Source organism: Myxine glutinosa, chromosome 1, assembly GCF_964187855.1.
Source record: "Myxine glutinosa chromosome 1, kmMyxGlut1.1, whole genome shotgun sequence".
NCBI classification, from domain to species: Eukaryota; Metazoa; Chordata; class Myxini; order Myxiniformes; family Myxinidae; genus Myxine; species Myxine glutinosa.
In genome coordinates, this window is record NC_136261.1 from 197,953,798 (window position 1) to 197,965,057 (window position 11,260).

General features: G+C 50.2%; 1 protein-coding gene across 2 annotated transcripts in view; it reads left to right on the plus strand.

The window, feature by feature from the left end:
• Positions 1-11,260, plus strand: part of LOC137432869 (phosphatidylinositol 3,4,5-trisphosphate 5-phosphatase 2A) — a 185,117-nt gene that overhangs the window by 134,900 nt on the left and 38,957 nt on the right. For both annotated transcript variants that reach the window (XM_068125143.2, XM_068125150.2), the window contains exons 18-19: positions 705-786; positions 1,184-1,273. In XM_068125143.2, coding sequence (XP_067981244.2) covers positions 705-786; positions 1,184-1,273 — 172 coding nt within the window. The remainder of the gene's footprint in view (positions 1-704; positions 787-1,183; positions 1,274-11,260) is intronic.

Below are 11,260 nucleotides of genomic sequence, written 5' to 3' on the forward strand. Positions count from 1 at the left end.
ACTGAAGACACCCAGATCTATACAATTTTTTAGTACAATATTTAAAGCTCTCACCATTATTAGCCCCTGTTGGACTTCGTCCGAAACGGGGGCTTATGGATTGGGTCTCGTCCGTCCGTCCATCTGTCCGTCTGCAACCTTATCTCGGAGATGTATGGACCGATTTTGTTCATACTTGGCAAAAAGACAATATATAATGGTATGCATTTGCACATCATTTTGTTTCGTGTTGTGATCAAATATAGCCGACTAGCGGCCATTTTAGTTGTAAAAAATCTGATATTGAACATGTCCTCAACTATTTATTGGACATGCATTTACTGATCTTATTCAAACTTGGCAAGCAGATAATAAATGATGGCTTAGATGTGCACATCATTTTCTTTCGAGATCAGATCCAATATGTCTGACTGGTGGCCATTTTGTTGCTTAAACATGTCCCCAACCATTTCTTGAACCTGCATGGGCCGATCTTGTTCAAACCTGGCACAAGCACAGTACATGATGGTATACATGTGCTTCTCACTTTGTTTTGCGATCTGATCAAAGATGGCTGACTGGTACACTGGCGGCCATTTTCGTTTATAAAAAAAAAATGTAAGACCACATGTGGTTTGACCACATATTTGCTGCATCTTGACTTTGCTTTTGAGTTGCATCTTTGTATTCTGTTGACTTGTGTGCAACAACTCTTGTTATTGCAGGTTCGCATTAATGTTCCATCCTGGTGTGATAGAGTCCTGTGGAAATCTTACCCGGAGGTCCACATTGCCTGCACATCCTATGGTATGGCGAGTTGATGATCATTGATGCAGCCAGCCCCTGGTTCCTGTTGTTATTATTCTTGCTGAGAATAAGGTGGGGCAAGATGCCTCATCAGTCCTGATTATATGTTTAGTATCCTCAGTGACTGATGGTACAGCGAGCAATTTCAAATGAAAAATGTTCAGTGTACTGAACAAAGCATTGAAGAGGATAAGCTTATATGGATGACGGAGGGGATCTTTCCCTGCCTTTCCCAATTTTACTCTATATTCATATGTAGACCTCAATATAATGGATTTCGAGTCATCTGAGCTGTCATTTGGAGTGATTTCAATTCAGGCAATTTTTTACTAGCTATTTATTATGGTTAAAGCATAGTATGCAGTATGAAACTTGACTGGCTGTTGTGTGTTTCCAGGTTGTCCTGATGATATTTTAACCAGTGACCATTCACCTGTGTTTGCTACATTTGATGTCGCTGTCACTTCCCAATTTGTCTCCAAGAAAGGTAACAGGCTAAACAAAGCAGGCTGAACACAAGTACAGTATAATGGGGCCTTATATACCTACACATGGCATATCCACATCTGGGGAGCATGGCATATCAATATCCGAGGAGCAAGAGGGAGGGTAATTCAGATAATGTGGGTGGTGTGTGCACAAAGATGGGAGAGTAGGCAATGGATGGTGTTTTTAAAAAATGTTTTGAGGGATATGTATGACAAATGTACAATATTTTGTTTGTGTATTCTTCTTCTTCCAACTTTCAATGGTGTCGTCAAAACCATGAGGCTATATGGCAGTCATACATGGTGGTCAAAACACGGCTAAGCACAAACACTAAATGTAGAATGTACTTTTAACATTCCAGGGTACCAACCTGTCTAAATGTACTTATGGTAGAACTGTCAAGAAATATACCACCATGGTCATAAAAATGTACAAAGACAAAGAAAAGGCCAGAGTGGGATTTTTAAGAAGAGAGAACCACAAAGACAGGTGTGGAGACATTTCAATACAGTCAAACAAAGACTGCACATAAAGACCACGCATCTTAAGAATGGAACCTGGAATCCAAAGTCATAAGGGAAGATAATTAAATCCACGCTACACCAATGAAAACTTATTATAGGCAATACATCAGCTCGCCATCAATGCCTAAAATAGCAAAGTAAAAACAAAAAAGCAGAAGTTCAAGATATGCAAGAAAGAAGGCTTCTCGTTATTAGTCCCCTACCGGTGTACACCGGAGGGACTATAGGTTTGCACGCCGTCCCTCCGTCCGTCAGTCCGTCACGCAAAGAACAGTTTTCCGGACTTTTTTTCTAAACGCTTAATGCTAATGATTTCAAACTTGGCACATGGTTTCCTCATGATAATTTACAGATCAAGTTCGAACTTCACGACGTTTCGATCATTTTTGACAAAGTTATGGCACTTTGAACTTTGGGAATTCTGATAATTCTGATGATCCTTAACTCAGTGCCATTTTAAGTTTTAATTTCCTTTAAAAACCAATTTCTCTGCAACAATTGGACCGATTGAGATAAAAAAATTTCACCGTAGGAGGGACTCGGTCTGTAGAATATTTTAATGGTAATTATGACGTCACAGGTCACACTGGTTCGGCCGCCATATTGTTCTTTTTCTCTGCAACGGCTGAACAGATCGAGACCAAACTTTGCAGGCAGAATCGCATACCCATGACGAACAAAAAAGTCAGCGAGCATGACGTCATATGTCACATGGTTTCAGAGTTATGACGTTTTTAAGCATGAACCTTTAAGACCGAGCTCCTCCGTCATTTTTGATCCAATCGAGGGGAAACTTCATAAATATGTTCAGCATGTCAGTCTACTAAAATGTCATTTTGGAGTTTGCGATAGGGCACGTGGTTTGGCAGATATCGTTAATTAAACGATTTTTTTTTTTTTTTTAATGGATATCTCTTGAATCGCAAGTACTTCAGACCGTGAGTTGGTAATAATTTATATAATTCACAGTGCAATACGTGCAGGCCGCTCCACGGAGCGACCTTGCGGGCTTATCAATGAGGCGAGGCGTGACACACATGTGTCTCAGCATACCTCAGATCAAGGTTGAAAACCAGCATCAACCGTGCATAAATTTGCATATTCGATCATTTTTGACAAAGTTATGGCACTTTGTTTATTCTAGAGTTCTCCTCAAGCCGCAACGCACGCCGTCAGCCTTGTCTCGCGAAAGTCAAAAGCGCGACACAGCGTGCTCTTTCAGGAGGGGCGGAGCCAAGCCGAGCAACATATATATATATACACATCGATCATTGATCTTTGAAAACAACGTATTTTCTCGTGCTTCTGCTGACCTGTCTGCGAGGTGTATAAATCGAAGTCCCGAGTGCGAATCACAGGTGAGCCCGTCCTGAGGTAATTAGTGATTGGGAACGATTCAGAACCTGTAGGTAAATAACCTTTGGTAATTTCCCCAACAGTTTTCCGGACTATAATTTGGAGTGCGGTAAGGCAAAGCTGTTAATATTCCTTGTGTACAATATGCTGTAATCGTGGACTGTTCTTTAAAATGCTTTCCTAGAATAAGCATCAAGTCAAAAACGTTTTCACTGAATTTTGTTTCCATTGACACAATTCTTCATATCAGGCAAGAATACATTGAATTCACATAGTTTACCAATAAATCAACAATACATCTAGGGAGGTTGGAGTGTCACTTTACCATATGCTTCTGTGCGTATAATCTGCGTGAATACTTCTTTAAATATGTATCTGATACTCTGCCCTCTTAGCAGTATACACAGTACGCGTCAGAAGTAACCTAGCTTCCACGGTCCGCGGATAACCTGGTCAGGATAACCCGGTCTCAAATCATCCGCGTCCACATTCAACCGTGCATAAATTTGCATATTTAATGTGGTTCGTCTGTCACACTTTGGTTTCGTGCGATAACTCCACCAAACATTGGCTGATTTCAACAAAATCTTGTACACACATGTGTCTCAGCATAACACAGATCAAGTTTGAAAACCAGCATCAACCGTGCATAAATTTGCATATTCGATCATTTTTGACAAAGTTATGGCACTTTGAACTTTGGTAGGGGACATGTATTGCAGCGCAATACTCAGAATGCTTGTTAGTCCTCTACCGGTGTATACCGGAGGGGACTATAGGTTTGCACTCCGTCCCTCCGTCTGTCCGTCTGTCAGTCTGTCGGTCCGTCAGTCCGTCACGCAAAGAACAGTTTTCCGGACTTTTTTTCTTAAACTCTTAATGCTAATGATTTCAAACTTGGTACATGGTTTCGTCATGATATGTTACAGATCAAGTTCGAATTCACGACGTTTCGATCATTTTTGACAAAGTTATGGCACTTTGAACTTTGGTAATTTCCCCAACAGATTTCCGGACGACAGACTGCCGGTAGGGGACGTGTATTGCAGCGCAATACTCAGAATGCTTGTTTTTAGAAGGATGCACTCGTTTCAAAGCATTATTTCATAAAATTAGTGAACCCTTTCACAAAACTCAAAGGATTATGAAATTCCGCATTTATCCAAGTGACAGGTTGGGTCACCGGATAAATATCTGGTTATTAGTCCCCTACCGGTGTACACCGGAGGGGACTATAGGTTTGCACGCCGTCCCTCCGTCCGTCAGTCCGTCAGTCCGTCACGCAAAGAACAGTTTTCCGGACTTTTTTTCTAAACGCTTAATGCTAATGATTTCAAACTTGGTACATGGTTTCCTCATGATAAGTTACAGGTCAAGTTCGAACTTCACGACGTTTCGATCATTTTTGACAAAGTAATGACACTTTTAACTTTGGGAATCTGATAATTCTGATGATCCTCAACTCAGTGCCATTTTAAGTTTTAATTGCCTTTAAAAAAGATTTTCTCTGCAATAATTGGACCGATTGAGATCAAATTTTCACCATAGGAGGGACTCGGTCTGTAGAATATTTTAATGGAAATTATGACGTCTCAGGTCACGTGGTTCGACCGCCATATTGTTTTATGTGTAAACACGAAAACCCCTTTTTCTCTGCAACGGCTGAACAGATTGAGGCCAAACTTTGCAGGCAGAATCGCATACCCATGACGAACAAAAAAGTCAGCGATCATGACGTCATGCTTCACATGGTTTCATAGTTATGACGTTTTTAAGCATGAACCTTTAAAACAGAGCTCCTCCCTCATTTTTGATCCAATCGAGGGGAAACTTCACAGATCTGTTCAGCACGGCAATCTACTAAAATGTCCTTTTGGAATTTGCGATATGGCACGTGGTTTGGCAGATATCGTTAATTAAACGAATTTTTTTTTTAAAAATGGATATCTCTTGTTTATTCCAGTTCTCCTCAAGCCGCACCGCACGCCCTCAGCCTCGTCTCGCGAACGTCAAAAGCGTGACACAGCGCGCGCTTTCGGGAGGGGCGGAGCCAAGCCGAGCAACATATATATACACCGATCATTGATCGTGAACTGGAAAATATAATAAATTACTGATATTTAGTGACTCGAAAGGTTCTTTATCAACAACGTATTTTCTCGTGCTTCTGCTGACCTGCCTGCAAGGTGTATAAATCGAAGTCCCGAGTGCAAATCACAGGTGAGCCTGTCCTGAGGTAATTAGCGATTGGGAACGATTCAGAACCTGTGGGTAAATAACCCTTGGTAATTTCCCCAACAGTTTTCCAGACGACAGACTGCCGGTAGGGGACATGTATTGCAGCGCAATACTCAGAATGCTTGTTACCCTGCGCTCACGAAGCGAAAAGCAGGGTTAACCAATCGGTTGAGTACGTGTGGCGTATGTGTGTCGTGTGCCATAAGTGTGCCGTGTCTGCATTTAAAAAATTTCATTTTCTCGGTAACCGTTGGTCCGATTGGAACCATATTTTACCATAGGGGTGCCTCCGCCTGTATAATTTTTTTTATTCATAATTATGACGTCATAGGTCACGTGGTATGGACGCCATCTTTGAAAAACGTTACACCTCTATATCTCCCAAACCGCCCAATGGAAAACTTTGAGACCTGGCTTATTGTCAACTACTTCCCATGGGGAATAACATATGTTAATAATGATGTCATCGGTGCCTTCGTTATGACGTCATAATTCGACAAGTACAATGCTTGATCTGATCAGTATGAAAAAAATTCCTCTGCAACTGTTGGTCCGATTGACACGGAATTTTCACCATAGGAGCGCCTCCTCCTTTAGAATATTTTAAAGATAATCATGTCGTCATAGGTCATGTTGTGCAGGTGCCATCTTGGAAAAACTGAAAAATGTTGCACCTCTATATCTCAAAAACCGCTCTGTGGAAAAAATTGAAATGTGGCTCATTGTAAAGAACTCCATATGGGGAATAGGTGTTAACAATTATGTCATTGGTGCCATAATTATGACGTTGTGGCGGACACAAGGGACAAGAATTCAGCGCACCAGCAGGTGGCGCGAATGTCCAGGCAGGGAACTGTAATGCATGCCCCGCCTATCGGCCGATCGGCCACGCCTGGGGGCAAGGCGTGGCCTCGGGACATATATGCGGGCTCTAAGTTCGAGCCCGCCCAGTGCTGAAGTGCGAGCTTTGAATAAAGAATCTTTGTTGTACCAACGCGTTGTGGCCTACCTCTCTGGCAATCGAGTCGTGTGTGCGCAGCACCACACTGGTGACCCCGATTGGTTCAGCCATTGCTGACCACCAAACGCGCCATGGCTAGCAATGCCGTCGCAGTCAAACTCCCGGAGTTTTGGGAAGCGCAAGCCGACGTTTGGTTTTTGCAAGCCAAAGCTCAATTCCAACTCCGAGGCATAACGGCGGACGAGACCCGGTGCTACCATGTGGTCGCCGCCCTCGGGCCCGGCACTGCCGCCCGAGTCGTGTCCATCCTTCGGCGCCCGCAGGGCGACAACAAGTACGAGGCGCTCAAACGCCTCCTCATCGCCACGTTCGGGCTCATGGAGATCGAAAGGGCCGACCGCCTCCTGGGCCTTCCCGCCCTTGGCGACACACGACCATCCGTCCGGATGGATTCCATGCTGTCCCTGCTTGGAGACCAGCCCCCGGATTTCTTATGCCGGGCGCTTTTCCTACGCCAGCTACCTGCACAGGTACGCCTCGCGCTGGCCGGTTCCAAAATAAAGGAACCCCGTGCCCTGGCTGGAGAGGCCGACAAGTATTTTGCGGCCTGTGACACGCGGTCGGTGTACGGTGCTGCCGTAGTGGATCCCGGCACGGAGGCTCCAGCGCTCCTGACTTCCCTCGTGGCCGCTGCTACGCCCCATCCACTACCGCCGCCGCCACCACCACCGCCGCCGGCACGGCCGCCACGGCCGTTACCGCCGCAAACCTGGTGCTACTACCATGCCAGGTTCGGCCGCCAGGCTAAAACGTGTCGCCCGCCGTGCTCTTTTGACGGGTCGGGAAACGACCGGCGCACACTTGCGGCCATGAGCGTCGGCCATTCCGGCAGCCTCCTTTTCATCATGGACACCTTGTCCGGGCGCCGTTTCCTTTGCGACACAGGAGCGCAGGTAAGCGTCCTCCCCGCCTCCGCGTCCGACAAGCAAACCGCGGGCCGGGGCCCCGCTTTGCTTGCCGCCAACGGTACACCCATCCGCACATTCGGGAAGCATTGCCTCTCACTGCGGTTCAGAGGGCAGCGCTTTCAATGGTCGTTCGTCACCACCAGCGTACCAATGACACTGCTCGGTGCGGACTTCCTCTGTGCGAATGAGCTGTTGGTCGACGTGAAGCACAGACGGCTCGTCCAGGCCGAAACCTTCAGCTCGCTCGCTTGTTCGGTGAGCGGCTCGTTGAGCGGCTCACCGAGCGGCTTGCCAAGCGGCCTGCTGGAAGGTTCCGGCAGCGGACGACTTTACCCGCCTCCTAGCCAGTTTCCCGGCCCTCACGCGGCCCACCTTCTCAGCGGTGGCTGTTAAACACGGGGTGGAGCACCATATACCCACAGTCGGGCCGCCGGTCTACGCCCGGGCACGCCGACTCGAACCCACGAAGCTCGCGGTGGCAAAAGCGGAGTTCGCAACGCTGGAGCGGCTGGGGATCGTACGGCGCTCCAACAGTGCTTGGGCTTCCCCTCTGCACATTGTGCCGAAGCCCGGCGGGGGATGGCGGCCATGCGGGGACTACCGCCGGCTCAATGATGCCACCACCCCCGACCGCTACCCGATCCCGCATATCCAGGACTTTTCCGCCCGGTTGGCAAACACGACCGTGTTTTCCAAGGTGGACCTCATCCGAGGCTACCACCAGGTCCCCGTACAACCGGGCGATGTCCCGAAGACAGCCGTCATCACCCCTTTCGGCCTCTTCGATTTCCTGAGAATGCCTTTCGGGTTGAAGAATGCGGCCCAGGCGTTCCAACAGCTTATGGACAGCGTCTTGCGCGACTTACCTTTCCTCTTCGTCTACCTGGACGACATCCTAGTCGCGAGCGCGTCCCGTGAGGAGCACCTGCTCCACGTCCGCATCCTTTTCGAACGCCTGGGTCAGCATGGCCTAATCATCAACCCCACAAAGTGCCGTTTCGGCGTCGCCATCATCGACTTCTTGGGGCACCGCATCACCAGGCATGGGGCCGTCCCTTTAGCGGCCAAGGTGGAGGCGGTCAGGGATTTCCCTCCCCCCCCACACGATCAAGGGGCTGCAGGAATTCCTGGGCATGGTAAATTTTTACCACCGCTTCGTGCCCCACGTCGCCCAGCTCCTCCACCCCCTGCACGAGGCCCTCCGGGACAAGCCGGGCAAAGGTGACGTCGCCTGGTCGGAGCCGATGGCCGTGGCGTTTGCGGGTGCAAAGCTGGCCCTGGCCAACGCCACCATGCTGGCGCACCCGGCGCCGGATGCACCGATCTCCCTCAACACCGACGCGTCGGACTACGCGGTGGGCGCGGTGCACGAGCAGTGGGTGCGTGGTGCTTGTCAGCCGCTGGCGTTTTTTAGCCGGCAGCTTCGCCCGCACGAACGCCGCTATAGCACCTTCGACCGCGAGCTGCTAGGGCTCCACCTGGCGGTCCGACACTTCCGCCATCTGCTCGAGGGCCACCCGTTCACGGCTTTCGTCGACCACAAGCCCCTTGTGTTCGCGATGGCCAAGGTCGCCGAGCCATGGTCGGCACTGCAGCAGCGTCACCTCTCTGCTGTGTCTGAGTACACGACGGACATCCGTCACGTGGCGGGTAAAGACAACCCGGTGGCGGATTGCCTTTCCCGGTCCGTCGTGCACGCGGTCCACCTCGGGGTCGACTATACCCGGATGGCGGAGGACCAGTCCGCCGACCTTGGCGTCCAGGCCTTGCGGACCGCCGTCACGGGCCTCCGCATCACCGAGATGCCGTTCGACGCCGCGGGCGCGGCCCTCCTATGCGACGTCTCCCTCGGCCGGCCTCGCCCCATCGTGCCCGCTGGCTGGCGGCGCCCAGTTTTCGACGCCATCCACGGCCTGTCCCACCCGGACACGAAGGCATCCCAGAAGCTCGTCACAGCGAAGTTCATCTGGCATGGCCTCAGGAAGGACGTCCGCAACTGGGCCAGGACGTGCCTCGCGTGCCAGCGTGCAAAGGTCCACCGCCACACCCAGGCCCGGTTGGCCCCGTTTACGGTGCCAGCGCGTCGGTTCATGCCATTGGCGGCGACGTCTGCGGCTGATGTGGCACACGCCTTCATCGCCACTTGGGTTGCCCGGTTCGGTGCCCCCTCGGACATCTCGTCTGACCGCAGCCCCCAGTTCACATCGGAGCTCTGGGGCGCGGTGGCGCAAGGGCTCGGTGTCAAACTACACCGCACCACGGCCTACCACCCCCAGGCCAATGGCCTGTGTGAGCGCTTTCATTGCTCAATGAAGGCCGCGCTCCGGGCCAGCCTCCGCGATGGCAGCTGGGCCGACAGGCTCCCCTGGGTCCTGCTGGGCCTCAGGACGGCGCCCAAAGATGACCTGCGCGCGTCCTCGGCGGAGCTGGTCTTCGGGCAACCACTGCGAGTACCGGGCGAATTTATCCCCGACTCCACGGCTCCTTGGTCCGCGGCGCAACAGCGCTCCACCCTGCAGGAGACCGCCGGGAGGTTCGCCCCGGTGCCGACGGCACACCACAGTTGCCCGTCTTCCCACGTCGCCCTGGAGCTTCGCACGGCGGAGTACGTCTTCGTCCGGCACGACGCCCACCGGGCACCGCTACGGCCCCCGTACGACGGGCCCTTCCACGTGCTGGAGACCGGGGACAAATATTTCACCATCGACATCGGCGGTGCCCCGGATCGTGTCTCCATGGACCGCCTCAAGCCGGCCCACCTTGATCTGGACCACCTCCCGCAAGCAGCTCTGCCTCCATGTCGAGGCCACCCCCCGGCGGTCAGACCCCCGGCACCCCCCAGCCCTGCCGTCCCGCTACCCCCCAGCCCTGCACGCATCGCCAGGGGGCGTTTCGGCCGGGTCATCCGGCTTCCCCACAAACTCACCCTTCAGGTGCGCGGGAATTCTGGGGGGGCGCGTGTGGCGGACACAAGGGACAAGAATTCAGCGCACCAGCAGGTGGCGCGAATGTCCAGGCGGGGAACTGTAATGCATGCCCCGCCTATCGGCCGATCGGCCACGCCCGGGGGCAAGGCGTGGCCTCGGGACATTTATGCTCGAGCCCGCCCAGTGCTGAAGTGCGAGCTTTGAATAAAGACTCTTTGTTGTACCAATGCGTTGTGGCCTACCTCTCTGGCAATCGAGTCGTGTGTGCGCAGCACCACAACGTCATAATTTGACAGGGACAACACTTAGTCCGATCAGTTTTAAATTTATTGAGCGTGATCTATGCATCAATTATATAAGAGAATATAAATTTATGATGTCATCGCTCACGCAGTCTGGCAGCCATATTGGATCAAAGAAAAAAAAACCCTTCAAAAACAGAACAGTTGTCTCGCACCAAGTTGACTGCACAGGGTAAGTATTCTATGAATACAATCTAGTTTAGACTTTAGTATTCGTGTTTTATTTGAACTTCCTCGTAATGATCCAACGTTGGTGCGTCACTGCCTCGGACGGGAGAGGAGCGGAGCTTGGATTTTGCATGTGTGTTCTCCTTCCCGGTAAAGATGATGTGAGATCCCAGAAGGCCATGTTATTTAATGTTTTTACATCAGGTTAATTAAAATTTTAACATAAATAATGTAGCACAACAAATTTCAATGAAAGTGGCCCAAAATAACCCGCACACTATACTGTACGTTAAACTAGTTCCACAAATTCCAACTGCGGGGTATACTCTGTGGGGGTTATACGGTATTTCACCATAATGCACGTGACATAACCACAGGGAGCCAAGCCAAATGATCAAGGAGATACAAAAAGAGACAGTTTTTCTTTTTTGCAGTTTTAATTGTAATATATTTAATTACAGTTCTTTCACATATTACACACACACACACACACACACACACACACACACACACACACACACACACACACACACACACACAC